Genomic DNA, 19,530 nt, shown 5'->3' with positions numbered 1-19,530 from the left:
TTTGGGGTTTTAAGTTTTAAGTTTTGAAGTTTTGGTTTAGTTCTTGGTTTGTTTTTTTTTTTGGGTTGGATTTCTTGTTTTGTTTGTTTTTTTTTTTTATTTTAACCCTTTTTTTTGGTTCTTTTTAAACTCCTCAGCCAGGCTGGAGGGCCCCGGTGGGGGCAGCTCCGGTGCCTGGGCCCCGCCGTGCTCCGGGAGGTGGGGAGGGGGCTTTATTGGGGGGGGGGGGGGGGAGGTGGGGAAAAGCTGCTGGGACCCCCCCCCCCCCACCTTTTCCTCCCCAGCTCTTCCAGGAACAAAAGGGAAGGAGCCGGCGCAGGGAGGAGCCCCCCGAGCCGCCGCACACTTTGCACAAGCCACACGCACAGGGTGGGGAGGGGGCGGCTCCCGCTGCCCCCCCCCCGCCGCCCCCCACCCCCAGCACCCTCCGCAGGCCCCGACCCCCCCCCAGGCCGCGGTTCCTCACCTTGGGGGGGGATGGGAAGGCCTCGGGTCCTCCCCGAGCCCCCCGAGCCCCCCCTGCCCCAGGGAGGAAGGGCAGTGCCAGGCCAATAAAGAGAATTTTCCAAGGGTCAGCAGCCTCCTGCTTCTCATTCAGCCACGGCACGGGGGGGTTTTGGGGAGGGGGCTGCACGCTGCGACCCCCCCAAGTGGGGTGGGGGCACCATGCCCTGACCCCCCCCCAAGGGGAAGGGAGGGGGGAGCCTGGGGGGGTTTGTTAATAAAAACATTTATTTTGCATTTTTTTGTTGTTGTTTGTACAGAAGTGCCCGAGAGCTGCGAGGAGCCGGGGGGGGTTCCAAGGGGGGCTGGGGTGGGGTGGGGGGGTCCCAGCTCTGGCTCCCGGGGGGTTGGGGGGGACAGGGGGGGTCACACAAACACGGGGGCGCGGCCGGGGAGGAGAGGAGTGTATCGAGTCCCTGCGGGGGGCCCGGACACGGGGCTGGACTGAACCCCTCTCGGGGGGGCTGCACCCCCCCAGGACCCCCAGCCCAGCAGTGGGGGAGCCCGGGGGGGGCTCCCAGTGTGCGCAGTGAGAGCTGCTGGGGTGGGGAGGGGGCACAGGGAGCCCCCCCACCCCACCAGGGCGGGGGATCTGGGGGTGAGGATGGGGGGGGGGGACCCCAGGGCTGCCTCTGCCCCTCCCCAGGGCGGGTGGGGGGGCAGCCGGGGGGGCCCCGAGGGGGGTTCAGTGCCGAGGGTGGCCGGGCCGGGCCCGGCAGCGCGGCGTTCCCTGGGGGAGCCCTGTCCCCGTCCCTTCTTTAGGGGGATTTGTACCCCACGAGCTGCATGAGGCCCTTGGTGCTCATGGATTTGGGTCTCTCCAGGGGGAATCCCAGGGCGCGGCTCCAGATGAGCTGGGAGAGGACACCCAGGGCCCGCGACACCCCGAAGAGCACCGTGTAGTAATTCATCTCCTTCATGCCGTAGTACTGCGGGGACAGCGGGCTTGGGTGGGCAGGGAGACCCCCAGAGACCCCCGGGAGACCCCCAGGAGACCCCCAGGAGACCCCCGGGAGACCCCCGGGAGACCCCCGGGGCACAGACAGGGACAGGCAGGGAAGGAGAAGGGAGGGATGGGGAGAGGAACGGGCTGGGAGAGGGAGGGTTGGACAGGGGAAGGGATGGACAGGACAGGGAGAGGGACAGAGAGAGGGACGGACAGGGCAAGGGACAGACAGACAGGGAGAGGGACACAGAATGGAAAACAGAGAGAGTGACACAGACAGGGAGAGGGACACAGAGGGACACACAGAAAGGAGAGAGTGACAGAGAGAAGGACACACAGGACAAGGGACAGACAGGGAGAGGGACACACAGGACAGGGAGAGGGACAGACAGACAGGGAGAAGGACAGAGAGAGGGACAGACAGGGCAAGGGACAGACAGACAGGGAGAGGGACAGAGAGAAGGACGCACAGGACAAGAGACAGACAGAGAGAGGGACACAGAATGGAGAACAGAGTGACACAGACAGGGAGAGGGACACATGGACAGGAGGAGGGACAGACAGAACAGGGAGAGGGACACACAGGACAGGGAGAGGGACAAACAGGAAGGAGAACAGAGAGTGACACAGAGAGGGATAGGGACACATGGACAGGAGGAGGGACAGACACAACAGGGAGAGGGATGTGGACATGCAAAGGGATAAATGGACAGGGAAAAGCACAGACTAACAGGAAAAGGGACAGACAGCACACAGGGACACAGCCAGGAAAGGGCCAGAGGAGCCCGGGCTCACCTGCAGCAGGACCCCGCTGTGGGCATCCACGTTGGGCCAGGGGTTCTTGGCCTTGCCCTGCTCCAGCAGCACGTTGGGCACGATCTTGTAGAGCTGTGCCACCAGCTTGAACAGGGGGTCCTTGGGCAGGTGCTTGAGGGCGAACTCGCGCTGGCAGGTGTAGCGAGGGTCCGTCTTCCGCAGCACCGCGTGCCCGTAGCCCGGCACCACCTGCAGGCACGGGGGCTCAGAGCCTGCTCGGGGGCCCTGCAACGGCCCCTGAGCCCTGCAACCCCTGAAATCTAGAACCCCTGAGTCCTGGAACAGCCCCTGAGTCCTGGAACAGTCCCTGAGCCCTGGAACCCCCGAGCTCTATAACCCCTGAGCCCTGGAACAAACCCTGAGCCCTGGAACAAACCCTGAGCCCCAAAACAGCCCCCGAGCCCCAAAACAGCCCCTGAGCCCCAGCATGACCCCTGAGCCCTGGAACAGCCCCTGAGCCCTGGAACCCCTGAGATCTAGAATCCCTGAGTCCTGGAACAGCCCCTGAACTTTGGAACCACTGAGCCCTGGAACACCCCCTGAGCCCCAGAATGGCCCCTGAGCCCTGAAACCCCCGAGCTCTAGAACCCCTGAGCCCTGGAACCCCTGAAATCTAGAATCTCTGAGTCCTGGAACCCCTGAACTTTGGAACCACTGAGTCCTGGAACCGCCCCTGAGCCCCAGAATGGCCCCTGAGCCCTGAAACCCCCGAGCTCTAGAACCCCTGAGCCCTGGAACAAACCCTGAGCCTTGGAACCCCTGAGATCTAGAATCCCTGAGTCCTGGAACCCTTGCACTTTGGAACCACTGAGTCCTGGAACCGCCCCTGAGCTCTGTAACAGCCTCTGAACCCTGGAACCCTGAGCCCCAGCATGGCCCCTGAGCCCTGGAACCTCTGAGCCCTGGAACAGCCCCTGAGCCCCAGAATGGCCCCTGAGCGAATGAACCCCTGAACTCTAGAACCCCTGAGCCCCAGCACGGCCCCTGAGCCCTGGAACCCCTGAGCTCTGGAACAAATCCTGAGCTCTGGAACACCCCCTGAGCCCCAGAATGGCCCCTGAGCTCTGGAACACCTGAACTCTAGAACCCCTGAACTTTAGAGCCCCTGAGCCCCAGAACAGCCCCTGAGCCCTGAAACCCCCGAGTTCTATAACCCCTGAGCCCTGGAACCGCCCCTGAACTTTGGAACCCCTGAACTCTAGAACCCCTGAGTCCTGGAACCCCTGAGCTCTGGAACCGCCCCTGAAGTCTGGAACCCCATAGCCCCAGCATGGCCCCATAGCCCCAGCACAGCCCCACAGCCCCAGCACGGCCCCACAGCCCCAGCAATGGCCCCATAGCCCCAGCAATGGCCCCACAGCCCCAGCACGGCCCCATAGCCCCAGCACGGCCCCACAGCCCCAGCACGGCCCCACAGCCCCAGCAATGGCCCCATAGCCCCAGCAATGGCCCCATAGCCCCAGCAATGGCCCCACAGCCCCAGCACGGCCCCACAGCCCCAGCAATGGCCCCAGAGCCCCAGCAATGGCCCCACAGCCCCATAGCCCCAGCACAGCCCCACAGCCCCAGCAATGGCCCCAGAGCCCCAGCACAGCCCCACAGCCCCAGCAATGGCCCCACAGCCCCAGCAATGGCCCCACAGCCCCAGCAATGGCCCCACAGCCCCAGCAATGGCCCCATAGCCCCAGCACGGCCCCACAGCCCCAGCACGGCCCCACAGCCCCAGCACGGCCCCACAGCCCCAGCAAGGCCCCAGAGCCCCAGCACGGCCCCACAGCCCCAGCACGGCCCCACAGCCCCAGCACGGCCCCACAGCCCCAGCAATGGCCCCATAGCCCCATAGCCCCAGCACGGCCCCACAGCCCCAGCACGGCCCCAGGCTGACCCTGCCCGAGTTGAGCGTGTTCCAGATGAAATCCCGCAGCTTCTCGTCCGACACGTCCTTGCCCAGCTCCTTCTGCAGGTCCGTGAGCCAGAGCAGCACCTCCTGTGGGGACAGTCCCAGTGAGGGCAGGGACGGGACAGAGGGACAGAAGGACAGAGGGACATGGGGACGGGGACAGAGGGACACGGGGATGGGGACAGAGGGACACGGGGACACAGGGACACGGGGACACAGGGACAGGCAGATGGGGAGAGACAAACCAACAGGGAGAGGGACAAGCAGAGGGATGCATGAACAGGGGGGAATGACAGGGAGAGAGACACACGGACATGGAGAGGGACACATGGACAGGGAGAGGGACAAACAAAAAGTGAGGGCAGACAGAAAAAAGGACATGGACAGAGCGGCCTGGAGAGGGACAGACAAGGAGAGAGAGACACACTGGGCATGGAGAGGGACAGACAGGGAGAGAGAGACACACTGGGCATGGAGAGGGACAGACAGACAGGGAGAGGGACACACTGGGTATGGAGAGGGACAGACAGACCGGGAGAGAGGGACACACTGGGCACGGAGAGGGACAGACAGACAGGGAGAGGGACACACTGGGCACGGAGAGGGACAGACAGACAGGGAGAGGGACACACTGGGCATGGAGAAGGACAGACAGACAGGGAGAGAGGGACATACTGGGCAGGGAGAGGGACAGACAGGGAGAGAGAGACACACTGGGCACGGAGAGAGACAGACAGACAGGGAAAGGGACACACTGGGCATGGAGAGGGACAGACAGACAGGGAGAGGGACACACTGGGCATGGAGAGGGACAGACAGACAGGGGAGAGAGGGACACACTGGGCATGGAGAGGGACAGACAGACAGGGAGAGAGGGACACACTGGGCACGGAGAGGGACAGACAGACAGGGAGAGGGACACACTGGGCATGGAGAGGGACACACTGGGCACGGAGAGGGACAGACAGACAGGGAGGGGGACACACCGGGCAGGAGCAGTGCCCACCTGGTTGGCGAGGCCGTGCAGGGGCCCGGCCAGCCCGTTCATGGCGGCGGCGAAGGCGAGGTACGGGTCAGACAAGGCGCTGCCCACGAGGTGGCTCGTGTGGGCACTCACGTTCCCTCCCTCGTGGTCACTGCCGGGGCCAGAGGGCCATCAGGACTCCCCCAGCCCCACCAAACGCCTTCCACAGCATTTTGGGGTGGGGAGCAGGGTGCTGCCAGCCCGGTTCAGCCCCACCCCAGCCCCACAGGGGCTGGGAGCGGGGCCAAACCCCCGCCTACCCCTCATCCCCACCCGCTCCAGCTGCAGCTCCCAGCTTTTACCTGTGGATGGTGAGGTAGAGCCGCATCAGCTCGATGAACTGCGGGTCGGTGTAGCCCAGCATGTTGGTGAAGTTGTGGGACCAGTCGAGGTTGGGGTCGATGGCCCCGATGCCGCTGCCCTCGCGGTACAGGTTGCGGTAGATCTTGGCGGCCACGCACGGCAGCTTGGCGATCAGATCCATGGCGTCCTCGTACACAAACTGGCACCAGCGGGGTGAGACCGTGCTCCCCCGAGCCCCTGCGCCCCAATCCAGCCCCCAGAGCCAGCGCTGGGGCAGCAGCTCCCCCCGTACCTCCCAGTACTTGGCGCGGTGGATGCCCTCGGCGTAGGCGCGCGCGAACTTGCTCTCGCTGTTGAGGGCGGTGACGGCGGCGCTCAGCTGGGACATGGGGTGCAGGTTGGTGGGGAAGTTGTCCAGCATGGTCACCACGTGGGAGGGCAGGGCTGCGCGCTTGGCCCACTCTCGGGACAGCCAGGTCACCTACGGGGACACGCCGGGGCTGAGCCGCGGGGCTGGGGGCTGTCAGAACCCCCCCGGCTGTTTGCCAGCCCCTCCTGGGTCTGGGGGCTGTCAGAACCCCCCCGGCTGTTTGCCAGCCCCTCCTGGGTCTGGGGGCTGTCAGAACCCCCCCGGCTGTTTGCCAGCCCCCCCCAAGCTGTTTGCCAGCCCCCCCCGGGTCTGGGGGCTGTCAGAACCCCCCCAGCTGTTTGCCAGCCCCTCCTGGGTCTGGGGGCTGTCAGAACCCCCCCGGCTGTTTGCCAGCCCCCCCTCAGCTGTTTGCCAGCCCACTCCTGGGTCTGGGGGCTGTCAGAACCCCCCCCAGCTGTTTGCCAGCCCCTCCTGGGTCTGGGGGCTGCCAGAATCCCCCCCAGCTGTTTGCCAGCCCCTTCACAACTGTTTGCCAGTCCCTTCCTGGGTCTGGGGGCTCTCAGCCTCACCTCAGCTGTTTGCCAGCCCCTCCTGGGGCTGTCAGACCCCCCTCATGCGTTTGCCAGCCCCCTCCTGGGTCTGGGGGCTGTCAGACCCTCTATGCTGTTTGCCAGCCCCCCCCCCCGAGCCATTTGCCAGCCCCCTCCTGGGTCTGGGGGCTGTCAGACCCTCTAAGCTGTTTGCCAGCCCCCCCCCGAGCCATTTGCCAGGCCCTCCTGGGTCTGGGGGCTGTCAGACCCCCCTTAGTTTTTTGCCAGCCCCCTCCTGGGGCTGTCAGACCCCCTGAGCTGTCTGCCAGCCCCCCTCTCAACTGTGTGCCAGCTGTGTGCCAGCTGTGTGCCAGCCCCTCAGCTGTGTGCCAGCCCCCCCTGAGCTGTTTGCCAGCCCCTCTTGGGTCTGGGGGCTATCAGACCCCCTGAGCTGTTTGCCAGCCCCCTCCTCAGCCATTTGCCAGCTCCTCCTGGATCCAGGGGCTGTCAGACCCCCTCCCTCAGCCGTTTGCCAGCCTCTCCTGGGTCTGGGGGCTGTCAGAACCCCCCCTAGCTGTTTGCCAGCCCCCTCCTCAGCCGTTTGCCAGCCCCCTCCTGGGTCTGGGGGCTCTCAGCCCCCCCTGAGCCGTTTCCCAGCCCCCTCCCAGCAGTACCTGCTCCTGGGTTGGGATCTCTCCGGTCACCAGCAGCCAGAAGAGCCCCTCGGGCAGCGGCTCCTCTCCCCCCGCGGCTTTGGGCAGCTTCTTCTGGCACTCGGGAATGCTGTAGCCACGGAAGCGGATGCCCTGCGGCACCGGGAGCGTCACCGGTGGGGGGGAATGGGAGGGGACAGGGAGGGGACAGGGCGGGGACAGGTCCTACCTCATCAGGATCCAGCACCGAGGTCTCGTAGATCAGCCCTTTCATGCCCCTCATGCCGCCGTACACCTGGGAGGGGCCGGGAGGTGGCGGTGAGGGGCGGCGGGGCCCGGTGGCACCGGGGTGGCACCGGGGTGGCCCCGGGGTGGCCGCACACTCACCATGTCCACCGTGATCTGCCCGATGGCCGTGCTGCCGTGCTGCTGCCGGAAGCTCTTGATCTTGGCCTGCTCCTTGGGGATCATGGTGGCCAAGACGTCTTTGAGGTTCTGGGGACAAGGGACAGGGCTGTGAGAGGGGCTGAGCGCAGCGGGGGGGGGACAGGAGAAGGGGGACAGGGAAAAGGTGACTGAGAGGGTGACAGGAGAGGGGGGACGAGGAAAAGGTGACTGAGAGGGTGACAGGAGAGGGGGGACAGGAGAAGGGGGACAGGGAAAAGGTGTGACAACAGAGAGGGGACTCCCCCCGAAGAGGGGTGACAGAAAACGTGGGGCAGGAAAGGGAGGGAAAGAGGAGAGGGGACTCCCTCTGGAGGGCTGTGATGGGAAAGGGGGTGACAAAAGTGATGGGGACAGGAAAAGGGGTGACAGGAGAAGGGGCAAGAGAACAGAGGGCTCCTTTTGGGGAGAGGGGACAGGAAAGGGGGTCAGAGGAAGGGGGTGACAGGAAAGGGGGTTCCCATTGGAGAAGAGTGACAGGAGAGGGGGTCAAGGCAGAGGGGGTGACAAAAGATGTGGACAGAAAAAGGGGTGACAGGAGAAGGGGCAATAGAAGAGGGGGCTCCCCTTGGGGAGGGGACAGGAAAGGGGGGTGACAGGAAAGAGGTGACAGGAAAGAGAACTCTCATTGGAGAAGAGTGACAGGAGAGGAAGTCATGACAGAAGGGGTGACGAGAGAGACGGGGACAGGAAAGAGGATGACAAGTGAAGGGTCTCCTCTTGCAGAGGGGTCTCAGGAGTGGCAGCCACAGGGAAGAGAGCAGGTGACAGGAGAGGGGTCACGGGAGAGGACCCCCCTTACCGTGGCGGCGCTGGCGTGGCGAGCAGCAAAGAGGACACACGGCGCATTCTGTGGGACAAGGGACACAGAGACCCCCTGTCACCAGGGCAGGGCCTCTTTCTGGGGGGGCGCAGCCACAGGAGCCCCCCCAGCCCCGCGGCAGTGAGACCCCGGCCCCAAAGGACGCCGGAGCCGCTTCCCTCGCCCACGCGGGCGCGGCTCAGAGCCGGGATCAGCCGAGCCGGGATTAAAGCCGGGATCAGAGCCGGGATCAGGGCCGGGATCAGGGCCGGGATCAGCCGGGCCGGCCCCGCGCTGCCCTCGCTGGCACCGGGGGAAGGCGGCCGCCTTCTCCTCCTCCCTGGAGCCGCGCCCGGCCAGGCACGGCCGCGGTTTTCCTGAGCCGGGGAATCCGAACTTTGTTCCTCGCCCACGCGTGGGAACCGGGAACCGCGGGGACTCCCCGGGAACACACCCCGGGGACACCGGGGCCGCCACGCACGGGGACACCGGCGGTCCCCGGGGCCGGCAGCGCCTGCGGCACGGCCAGAACATGACTCGGTTTTTCCGCTGCCTGCCGGGAGGACGCGGGGGGGGGGGGGGGCCCGCTGCAGAAACCCACCCCCCCACCCAAGGGTGTCCCCCGGGCCGGCCGGGGGGGGGTCCCCGGTGGCCGTGGCGGGGGGCGAGGCCGTGTCCCCCCGCAACAGGCGGCTCCGGGAAGGGAAAACGCGGGCGGAACAATGGAGGCGGCCGCGGGAAGCCCAAGGTCAAGGCGGCCGCTGTCGCCGCCGCGGGGCTCCGGTGACACCCCCACCCCCCTCCCGGTGTCACCCCCGGTTTGGGGGTCCCCGCGGCTCGTCCCGGCTGTCACCGGGGTGGAGGGGCTCAAGGTCACACGTGCTGGCGGTGACACCGGGCACCGGCCGGGGGGGGGGTGCGGGGACCCTCCGGGGGCTCCCGGGGGTGCGGGGTCGGGAGGAGGAAGAGGAGGAGGAGGAGGAAGGGGGGGGGGGGTCGGGATCACGGCTCCAACCGGGGGGGGCGGCCCCGGTTTGACGGGGGAGCAGGGCCAAGTGGGGCATCGGGAATATCCCAAAATATCGCCCGGTCGATAAAGACACCGCGGGGCCCGTTACGAAACGCCGGGGCCGCGGCCAAGGCAAACACGGCGGCGGGGCCGGGGCCGCTCCAGCCCGGTACCGGCGCTCGGGGGTCCCCTCGCTGTGACCCCGATGTCCTCTACGGCACCGAGGCGCTGGGGAAGGGCGGCGGCGGCGGGGACGGTCCCCGCCTCCACCCCCCCTACCGCCGGTTCCACCGGGCGCGGCCTCCCGGGGCCGGTGCGGGGCTCCCGGGGGGCGTCCGGGACCCCCCAAACCGGGCGCTGCACAACGAGGGGGAGCGGCGGGACCGGGAACCCCGGCGGGGCTGCGGCAGCAGCGGAGCCCCCCGGGCGCGGAGCCCCCCGAGCCGCTCCCGGTGCCCCCAGCACTGCAGAGGCTGCGGCGGGAGCGCCCGGCGCCGCTTCCCACCACGTGCTGCCGCTGCGGCCCCGCGCCCACCCCGGTCCCGGTAGCGATCCCGACCCCGGTGCCGGTGCCCCCGGTCCCATCCCCCCCCCCTCCGCCGCCACCGCGCGGCCCCTTTAAGGCAGCGCCCCCCGCGTCGCCCCTTTAAGAAGCGGACCCCCCCGCTCTCCCTTCCCCCCGCGGCGTCGCCCCTTTAAGGCGCGGCGCGGCGAGGCCGGGCCGGGCGCGCTCACCTTGGGCCCGCGGAGGCGCGCGGCCGCCCGGCTGCCGGCGGCGAGGAGCGTCATGGCGGTACCGGGACGGGACAGGCCGGGGCTGAACGGGGCCGGGGCCGGGAGCGGGGCCGGGGCCGGGAGCGGGGCCGGGGCGGGAGCGGGGCCGGAGCGGCGGCGGCCGGGGGTCCTCAACGTGAGGGCGGGGCGGAGCGCGGCGCTGGTTATTAGCATAACCCCGCCCCCTCCCGGGGCAGAGCCGTTTGCTATTGGCCGAAAGGCGCGCCGTGGGGCGGGGCCACGCTAATGAAGTGGCGGGGGGCGCAAGCTATAGGTGGCCGCCGCATTCGCCTGATCAGGACCAGGGGTGGGGTGACGGGGTGCCCGCCCCGCCTCGTGACGTCACGGACCGCGGTGCGTGACGTCACGGCCCGGTGTCACCCCCGCGGCCGCGCCGGTGTTCCGGTGGGGCTCGGCTGTGGGGGCGGGGGGGCTGCCCCGTGACGTCACCAGGCGGTATGAGGTCACGGGAGCCCATGACGTCATCCTGTATGTGGCCACAGTGGCTTGAGGCGCGAGGATGCGGCGTGAGGCTCGGCGGTGACGTCAGGGGGTGGCACGTCACCGTGCCCGCTGAGCCCAGGACATTGTCCTGCTGGCCCCGGCGCAACGGGTGACACAATGGAGTGACATGGGGTGACAGAGAGGGGCAGAGCCCTCCTGCCGCTCCTGTCCCCTGGCCGGGTGACGTGGGGTGACACAGGCCACGGCACAGAGGCCAGAACCCTCTCAGCGGAGGGGTGGCATGACACAGGGTGGCAGCTGAGCGCCAGCACCCCCACGGTGATGGCATGAGGGGACACAGGTGACACCAGCCGAGGGGCCAGACCCCCATGGTGATGGCATGAGGGGACACAGGGTGACACCAGCCACACCAAGGGGCCAGACCCCCACGGTGATGGCATGAGGGGACACAGGTGACACCAACCGAGGGGCCAGACCCCCACGGTGATGGCATGAGGGGACACAGGTGACACCAGCCGAGGGGCCAGACCCCCATGGTGATGGCATGAGGGGACACAGGTGACACCAGCCACAACTGAGGGGCTGGACCCCCACAGTGTCCCCACAGTGGGTGACACAGGGTGACACAGAGCCATGGGCTGACTGCCATCCCTGCCCCACGAGTGTGACCCACAGGGGACCCGTGGGGACACGGCTGTCCCCACCCCACACGCACACACTGAGCTGCCCTCGGGTGGGCCCACAGCCCCTTTATTGCCTGCAAAACACAGGGGGGTCCCCACACCCCCCAACCCCGCGGGGGCCGAGCCCCGCTGTGTCCCCGTGTCCCCCGGCAGCGGGGCAGGAATGTCCCTGAAATGTCCCAAAAGGAGCCGGGACGTGGCCCTGGCCCCGTGGCCGAACCGGTGGCCCCGAATGGGGAATAAATAGGACGGGAGCTCCGCACGGGGGGAGGCAACCGGGGAGGTCCCGGAGATGTGTCTGTCCTGGGGATGTCCTGGTGGATTCTGGGGATGTCCTGGTGGGTCCCAGTGGGTCCTGGGGACATCCTGGTGGGTTCTAGGGATGTCCCAGTGGATCCTGGGGACGTCCCGGTGGATCCTGGGGACACCCCGGTGGGTCCTGGGGACATCCCCATGGGTTCTGGGGACATCCTGGTGGGTCTTGGGGACGTCCCCGTGGGTCCCGGTGCTGTCCCAGTGGATCCTGGGGATGTCCCGGTGGGTCCTGGGGATGTCCCCGTGGGTCCCGGGGATGTCCTGGTGGATTCTGGGGACGTCCCCGTGGGTCCCGGGGATGTCCTGGTGGATTCTGGGGACGTCCCCGTGGGTCCCAGGGATGTCCCCGTGGGTCCTGGGGACGTCCCCGTGGGTCCCGGTGCCGTCCCGGTGCCGTCCCGGTCCCCGCTCCCGAGGCAGTCACAGCTCGTCGTGTGGGATGTGGAGCGCGTGGTCGCACAGGTCTGTGGGGACAGCGGGGGACAACGGGGGTGTGGCAGAGCCATGGGGGACCCTCAGGATGCACCAGACCCCCACGAGACCCCCAAAACATGGCAGCTCTGTGGGACCCTCAGTGCTGGAACCCTGTGGGACCCCCAGGATGAGCTGGAGCCTTGTGGGACCCCCAGGATGCACCAGACCCCCACGAGACCCCCAGAACATGTCAGAGCCTCATGGGACCCTCAAGATGAACTAGACCCCCACGAGACCCCCCAAAACATGGCAGCCCTGTGGGACCCTCAGTTTTGGAGCCTTGTGGGACCCCCAGGATGCACCAGACCCCCATGAGACCCCCAGGACACATCCAAGCCTTGGGGGACCTTCAGTGCTGGAGCCCTGTGGGACCTTCAGGATGCCCCAGACCCCCACAAGACCCCCAAAACATGGCAGCCCTGTGGAACCCTCAGTGCTGGAGCCCTGTGGGACCCTTGGGTCACATCCAAGCCTTGTGGGACCCTCAGGACACATCAGAGCCCCAAGGGACCCCCAGGATGCAGAGGTCCCACAAGACCCCCAGGACAAGGCAGCCCTGTGGGACCCTCAGTGCTGGAGCTGTGTGGGACCCCCAGGACACATCAGAGCCTTGTGGGACCCCCAGGATGCAGAGGTCCCACAAGACCCCCACGACAAGGCAGCCCTGTGGGACCCTCAGGACACATCAGAGCCTTGTGGGACTCTGTGCTCCCTGTCCCCTCCCAGGACTGATCCCTGCTGTGACCCGAGCAGGGGCCAGAGGCGTTTCCCTGCCTTTGTCCCGTGGTTAATGACAAATGTGGCTGTCCCTGCTCCAGCCCCCAGGCTGCAGGAGCCCCAGGAGCAGCAGTGCAGACCCTCAGGATGCCCCTGGGCAGAGCATTGCCCTGAAGGCCGTGCCAGGTACAAAGGGACCTGCCCTGGCCCCGTCCAGGGCCCCGTCCGGGACTGCAGTGGCCCAAAGGTCACAGCGTGCCCTGACCTGGCTGTTTGTGAGCTGGAAATAGCCCCAGGATGGGACAGGGCCATTGGATGCGCCACGAGAGGCCACAGAGTCAGCACAGCAGCTGCCCTGGCTCGGGCCCAGCATCCCAAAACAGCCCCAGTGCCAGCAGGCTGCCGGCGCTGCCGTGGGCTGCTGGGATTTGGGGAAGAACTTGGAACTCCTCCCTGCCCTGGGCTGGCACAAAATCCCATCCCAGCACTGGCAGAGCAGGAGAGACCCCCAGAAGAGACCCCTGGAACTCCTCCCTGCCCTGGGCTGGCACAAAATCCCATCCCAGCACTGGCAGAGCAGGAAAGACCCCTGGAACAGCAGGAGAGACCCCGAGAAGAGACCCCTGGAACTCCTCCCTGCCCTGGGCTGGCACAAAATCCCATCCCAGCACTGGCAGAGCAGGAGAGACCCCTGGAACAGCAGGAGAGACCCCCAGAAGAGACCCCTGGAACTCCTCCCTGCCCTGGGCTGGCACAAAATCCCATCCCAGCACTGGCAGAGCAGGAGAGACCCCCAGAAGAGACCCCTGGGACAGCAGGAAAGACCCAGAACAGCAGGAGAGACCTCCAGGAACAGCAGCAAAGACCCCCAGGAACAACCTCTGCTCTGGGCTGGCATTTCCTCCTACCCCAGCACCGATGGAGAGACCCCTGGAACAGCAGGAGAGACCCCCTGGGACAGCAGCAAAGACCCCCAGGAACAGCCCCTGCTCTGGGATGGTATCTCCTCCCATCCCAGCAGTGATGGAGCAGGAGAAACCCCTGGAAGAGCAGGAGAGACCCTCAGGAACAGCTCCAGCTCTGGGCTGGCAGAAAATTCTATCCCAGCACTGACAGGGCAGGAAAGACTCCTGGAACAGCAGAGAGACCCCCTGGGACAGGAGCTAAGACCCTCAGGAACAGCTCCAGCTCTGGGCTGGCATTTCCTTCTATCCCAGCACTGATGGATCAGGAGAGACCCCTGGAAGAGCAGGAGAGACCCCCTGGGACAGCAGCAAAGACCCTCAGGAACAGCCCCAGCTCTGGGCTGGCATTTCCTTCTATCCCAGCACTGATGGATCAGGAGAGACCCCTGGAAGAGCAGGAGAGACCCCCTGGGACAGCAGCAAAGACCCTCAGGAACAGCCCCAGCTCTGGGATGGCATTTCCTTCTATCCCAGCACTGATGGAGCAGGAACAGCAGGAGAGACCCTCAGGAACAGACCCAGCTCTGGGCTGGCATCTCAGCTCATCTCAGCTCAGCTCATCTCAGCTCAGCTCAGCTCATCTCAGCTCAGCCCAGCTCAGCTCACCCAGCACCGAGGGAGCAGCCACGGCCCCGGGAGCAGCAGCAGAGCCCCCCGGCCCCCCCATCTCACCCGTCCTCTTGCTGCACAGCCGGTCCTTGACGTTCTCGGCCTCGTGCGACAGGAACTCGATGAGCTCGTCCTCGTACTCCTCGGCGATGCTCTCGCACTGCAACGGCGACACCGGTGACACCGCCAGCCCGCGGGACCCCCCCGTGCCACCCACACCCCCCAGGACCCCCCCGGCCCCTCACGCACCGCGAATTTCAGGCTGGAGGTGACGTCCCCGTCGAACTTGAGGCCGGACAGGTCCATCTTGGCGCCGTCGCGGGAGATGACGCGCACGTAGCTCTTGCGCTGCGTGGCCGGGTCCAGCCGCTCGCCGTACTCCTTCATCTTCTCGCACACCCGCTCCAGCAGCTCCGTCAGGTGCGCCTCGGAACGGGCGTACGGCACCTGCGGCACCGGCGGGGCTCAGCCGCGACACCGGAGCGGGGACACCGGGAGAGGCACCGGGAGAGGCACCGGAGGGGCTCAGCCGGGACACCGGGAGCAGGGACACCGGGCAGGGGTCAGAGGGGACACCGGGAGAGGGGACACCCACCGGGAGAGAGGACACCGGGAGAGGCACCGGGGAGGGGACAAGGGGTCAGAGGGGACACCAGGAGAGACCCCAGGCGGGGCTCAGCGGGGACACCGGGAGAGGGGACACCCACCGGGAGAGGGCTCAGCGGGGACACCGGGAGTGGGGACACCGGGAGAGGCACCGGGGAGGGGACAAGGGGTCAGAGGGGACACCGGGAGAGACCCCAGGCTGGGCTCAGCGGGGACACCGGGAGCGGGGACACCGGGAGGGGTCAGAGGGGACACCGGGAATGGGGACACTGAGAGAGGCCCCGGGGAGGGGTCAGAGGGGACACCGGGAGAGGCACCAGGGAGGGGACACCGGGTCAGAGGGGACACCGGGAGTGGGGACACTGGAGAGGGGTCAGAGGGGACATCAGGAGAGGCACCAGGGAGGGGACACCGGGTCAGAGGGGACACCGGGAGACGGAACACTGGGGAGGGGTCAGAGGGGACACCCACCGGGAGCGGGGACACTGGGAGAGGCCCCGGGAGCAGGGACACCAAGAGTGGGGACACCGGGGAGGGGTCAGAGGGGACACTGGGAGAGGGGACACCGGGAGAGGCCCTGAGCATAGCTGAGCAGGGACACCGGGAGAAGGGACACCAGGAGTGGGGACACCGGGAGTGGCGACACTGGGAGCAGTGACATTGGCAGAGGCCCCAAGGAGGGGTCAGAGGGAACACTGGGAGTGGGGACACCAGGAGAGGCCCCAGGGACTCCAGGAGTGGGGACACCAGAGAGAGACCCCAGGGAGGGGTCAGCAGAGTCCCCGGGAGCAGCCCTGGGAGTGGGGACACTGGGAGCGGCCCCGGGCTGGGCTCAGCAGGGTCCCCCGTGAGCAGAGACACCGGGAGGGGTCCCGGGCTGGGCTCAGTGGGGACACCAGGAGCAGGGACACCGGGAGAGACCCCCGGGAGGGGCCTCACCTCCACCACGGACTGGCTGCCGTCGGGGTTGATGCGGAACGAGCCCATCTGGATGGTTTTCCTGGGGTCCACCTGGGCGATCTCCCACTCCAGCTCATCCACCAGCGCCCGGCAGGCTGTGGGGGACACGGTGACAAGGGACACCTGGCACGTGTGCCCCTGCGGCTGCCCAGAGCCAGGCTGGTGTGACCGGGGCACGCTGGGATGGAGGGTGTGTGGGGAGGGGTCCCCATGGGCTGGAGACCCTCAGCCTGTCCCCCTGGGGGACACTGGGGGTCCAGCTGGACACCCGCAAGCCCTGAGCCTGTCCCCTGTCTTGTTTTGCTGTCTCCTCTGTCCCTGTCCCCCTGTTCAGCCCTGTCTCCCCATTTCATCCTGTCCCCATGTCACTGTCCTCCCTTTTCCCACCTGTTCTGCCCTGTCCCCACTGTCCCATCCTGTCCCCATGTCCCTGTCCTCCCTTTCCTCTATTTCCCACCCTGCCCCCATTGTCCTTCTCTGTCGCCTCCACCCCACCCTGTCCCCATTGTCCCTATCCTCCCTTTTCCCCCGTTTCCTGCCCTGTCCCATCCCATCCCCATGTCCCTGTCTTCCCTTTCTCCCATTTCCCACCTGTCCCGCCCTGTCCCCATATCCCTGTCCCCCCTTTTTCCCCATTTTCCACCCTGTCCCCACTGTTCCCCTGTCCCATCCCGTCCCCCCTTTTCCCCCATTTTCCACCTGTCCTGCCCTGTTCCCTGTGTCCCCATTGTCCCTGTCCCATCCTGTCCCCATGTCCCTGTCCCCCCTTTCTCCCATTTCCTACCTGTCCTGCTCTGTCCCCTCCACCCCACCTTGTCCCCAATGTCCCTGTCCTCCCTTTCCCCATTTCCCACCTGTCCTGCCCTGTCCCCACTATTCCCCTGTCCCATCCCGTCCCCATGTCCCTGTCCCCCCTTTTCCCCCATTTCCCACCTGTCCTGCCCTGTCCCCATGCTGTCCCATCCCACGCGGTGCCCCGTGTCCCCCCCATGTCCCCGTGTCCCCCCCGTGTCCCCCCGTGTCCCCCCGTACCTCCGCAGTGCAGGTCCTGGCTCCGGCGCGCTCCGGCCGCGGGCAGCAGCGATGCCAAGGCCAGGGCCAGGCCGAGCAGGGCTGGGATCCGACCCCACATCCCCGGGGCCCCGCAGCTTCCCGGGACCCGGCCCCGCGTCCCCGGGGCCCCGCAGCTTCCCGGGACCCGGCCCGGCATCCTCAGGGCTGCGCTGTCACCTGCGGGCACGGGGCAGCTCCAGCGCTGGTGGCCGCGCTGTCCCCACCCAAGGGCCATCCCTGCCCGGACCCCCCCGGGACCCCCGTTCCCCGCAGGGTTTCATGCACGGTGTTCTCCTTCCCGGTCCGCTCTGAGTCCCGTTAGTGGTGCTGGACCCCACAGGGACCCCTCCCCATAGGGCAGAGCCCCTACAGGGACCCCTCCCCATAGGGCACAGCCCCCACAGAGCCCCCTCCCCATAGGGCACAGCCCCTACAGAGACCCCTCCCCATAGGGCACAGCCCCTACAGGGACCCCTCCCCATAGGGCACAGCCCCCACAGAACCCCCTCCCCATAGGACAGAACCCCCACAGGGACCCCTCCCCATAGGGCAGAACCCCCACAGAACCCCCTCCCCATAGGGCACAACCCAAAGCCCTTAAGGGACCCCTCCCCATAGAGCAGAGCCCCCACAGGGACCCCTCCCCATAGAGCAGAGCCCCCACAGGGACCCCTCCCCATAGGGCAGAGCCCAGAGCCCCTACAGGGACCCCTCCCCATAGGGCAGAGCCCAGAGATCCATAAAGCCCCCTCTCCCATAGGGCACAGCCCCCACAGAGCCCCCTCCTCATAGGGCAGAACCCCCACAGGGACCCCTCCCCATAGGGCAGAGCCCAGAGCCCCTACAGGGACCCCTCCCCATAGGGCAGAGCCCAGAGATCCATAAAGCCCCCTCTCCCATAGGGCACAGCCCCCACAGAGCCCCCTCCTCATAGGGCAGAACCCCCACAGGGACCCCTCCCCTATAGAGCACAGTCCCCACAGAGCCCCCTCCCCATAAGGCACAGCCCTAACAGGGACCCCTCCCCTATAGGGCAGAGCCCCCAAATGGACCCCTCCCCAACAGGGCAGAGCCCAGAGATCCACAGAGCCCCCTCCCCTATAGGGCACAGCCCCCACAGAGCCCCCTCCTCATAGGGCAGAACCCCCACAGGGACCCCTCCCCACATAAGGCACAGGCCCTACAGGGACCCCTTCCCATAGGGCAGATCCCGGAGCCCCCACAGGGACCCCTCCCCTATAGAGCACAGTCCCCACAGAGCCCCCTCCCCATAAGGCACAGCCCTAACAGGGACCCCTCCCCTATAGGGCAGAGCCCCCAAATTGACCCCTCCCCAATAGGGCAGAGCCCAGAGATCCACAGAGCCCCCTCCCCTATAGGGCACAGCCCCCACAGAGCCCCCTCCCCTATAGGGCACAGCCCCCACAGGGACCCCTCCCCATATGGCAGAGCCCCCACAGAGCCCCCTTCCCTATAGGGCACAGTCCCTACAAAGCCCCCTCCCCTATAGGGCACAGCCCCCACAGGGACACCTCCCCTATAGGGCAGAGCCCCTACAGGGACCCCTCCCCTAGAGGGCACAGCCCAGAGCCCCTAAGGGACCCCTCCCCATAGGGCAGCGCTCAGCCCTCACAGCGCCCCCTCCCCTCCGGGATCCCCCACAGCCCCTATGGAGCCGTTCGCCCCCATGGCCGAGCCCATCGCCTTCCCGAAGCTCCCTGGTCCCGGACCCGGTCCCGAGCCGCGCCCCCCCGCGAGCCCCGGGCCCGGCCGAGCCCCCCCCGTCCTGCGCCCCCCGTACCGGCCGCTCTCCCGTCCCGCTCCCACCGCCCCTCACAACCACCGGCTGCCCCGCGACTGCCCGCGGCGCCGCCGGTCCCGGCGCGCCCCACCGGCCCGCACCGCCGCGGGTCACGGCCGCTCGGAGCAGGCGGCGGCCGAGCCGCGACGGGCGGCGGAGCCGGTCGGACCGGTCAGACCGGCACGGGCGGCTCCTCGGGCCGCGGCGGGGCCGTCCCGCGAGCAGGCGGCGCCGAGGGCAGCCCCGGACGGCAGGCGAGGGCCCCGCCGTTGCCAGGGCCCGGCCGCGTGGCGCTCGGCCCCGAGTGGGCGGGGTCTGACGTGGCTCCGCCTACTGGGCCGGTCTGGCCACGCCCCCACCCCGGCTCAACCGGGACCGGGACCGGGACACCGGGATCGGGATTGGGACACTGGGATCGGGGTTCGTCCCGCCGTGCCCCCGGTCTGAGCCCCGGACCGAGCCTGGGTCCTGGTCCGCTCTGCCGTGCCCCAGGTCCCGCCGTGCCCCCGGTGTGAGCCCCGGACCGAGCCTGGGTCCCGTTCCTCCCCGCCGTGCCCCCGGTCCGGTCCCGGTCCGTCCTGCCGTTCTCCCGGTCTGAGCCCCGGACCGAGTCCGTCCTGCCGTGCCCCGGTGCTGGTTCCGTTCCGAGCCCGGTCCCGGTAATTCCTGCTCTGTCCCCGGTGCCAGCCCCGGGCCGGTTCCCCTGCACCGTGTCCCTGCTCCCATTCCCGGTCCCGGTGCTCCCGGTGCCAGCCCTGCTCCTTGCTCTGTGCCCGGTCCCGGTCCCGGTTCGGCTCCTCCGCGCCC

The 19,530-nt window shown here is 67.7% G+C and overlaps 2 protein-coding genes across 3 annotated transcripts; both read right to left on the bottom strand.

The window, feature by feature from the left end:
• Positions 1-46: 46 nt before the first annotated feature.
• CS (citrate synthase) lies at positions 47-10,228 on the bottom strand. Its single transcript, XM_064401230.1, has 11 exons — positions 10,037-10,228; positions 8,293-8,340; positions 7,434-7,541; positions 7,276-7,341; positions 7,068-7,199; positions 5,786-5,974; positions 5,493-5,692; positions 5,173-5,302; positions 4,152-4,253; positions 2,246-2,455; positions 47-1,433 (listed from the first exon to the last, which is right to left on the bottom strand). Exons 1-11 carry the CDS (start codon positions 10,088-10,090, stop codon positions 1,263-1,265), a joined length of 1,410 nt encoding a protein of 469 aa, XP_064257300.1. The 5' UTR covers positions 10,091-10,228; the 3' UTR covers positions 47-1,262.
• Positions 10,229-11,264: 1,036 nt separating this feature from the next.
• CNPY2 (canopy FGF signaling regulator 2) lies at positions 11,265-18,852 on the bottom strand. Of its 2 annotated transcripts, XM_064401273.1 has the most exons (7): positions 18,724-18,852; positions 17,075-17,099; positions 16,902-17,035; positions 15,849-15,964; positions 14,553-14,750; positions 14,367-14,463; positions 11,265-12,002 (listed from the first exon to the last, which is right to left on the bottom strand). In XM_064401273.1, the coding sequence occupies exons 2-7, from the start codon at positions 17,077-17,079 to the stop codon at positions 11,959-11,961; spliced, it is 594 nt and encodes a 197-aa protein (XP_064257343.1). In that variant the 5' UTR covers positions 17,080-17,099; positions 18,724-18,852; the 3' UTR covers positions 11,265-11,958. The 2 variants fall into 2 exon arrangements, with proteins under 2 accessions (XP_064257343.1, XP_064257342.1); XM_064401272.1 differs by having other exon boundaries at positions 16,902-17,099.
• Positions 18,853-19,530: the final 678 nt, after the last annotated feature.

Source organism: Passer domesticus, chromosome 31 (assembly GCF_036417665.1).
Source record: "Passer domesticus isolate bPasDom1 chromosome 31, bPasDom1.hap1, whole genome shotgun sequence".
Classification (NCBI taxonomy): Eukaryota; Metazoa; Chordata; class Aves; order Passeriformes; family Passeridae; genus Passer; species Passer domesticus.
The sequence above is the reverse complement of the archived record's forward strand: the minus strand, read 5'-3'. Positions and strand labels throughout refer to the sequence as shown.

Bases quoted from the DNA above. Each gene is read 5' to 3' on its own strand.
- CNPY2 (XM_064401272.1), bottom strand. From the start codon at position 17,079: ATGCCGGGCCGGGTCCCGGGAAGCTGCGGGGCCCCGGGGACGCGGGGC. The intron at 15,965-16,901 runs GTACGGGGGGAC...TGTCCCCCACAG, and splicing joins CCAGGACCTGCACTGCGGAG to CCTGCCGGGCGCTGGTGGAT. The intron at 12,003-14,366 runs GTGAGATGGGGG...CTGTCCCCACAG, and splicing joins GCTGTGCAGCAAGAGGACGG to ACCTGTGCGACCACGCGCTC.
- CS (XM_064401230.1), bottom strand. From the start codon at position 10,090: ATGACGCTCCTCGCCGCCGGCAGCCGGGCGGCCGCGCGCCTCCGCGGG. The intron at 5,693-5,785 runs GTACGGGGGGAG...CGCTGGTGCCAG, and splicing joins ACCGCGCCAAGTACTGGGAG to TTTGTGTACGAGGACGCCAT. The intron at 1,434-2,245 runs GTGAGCCCGGGC...CTGTCCCCGCAG, and splicing joins ACAGCGGGGTCCTGCTGCAG to TACTACGGCATGAAGGAGAT.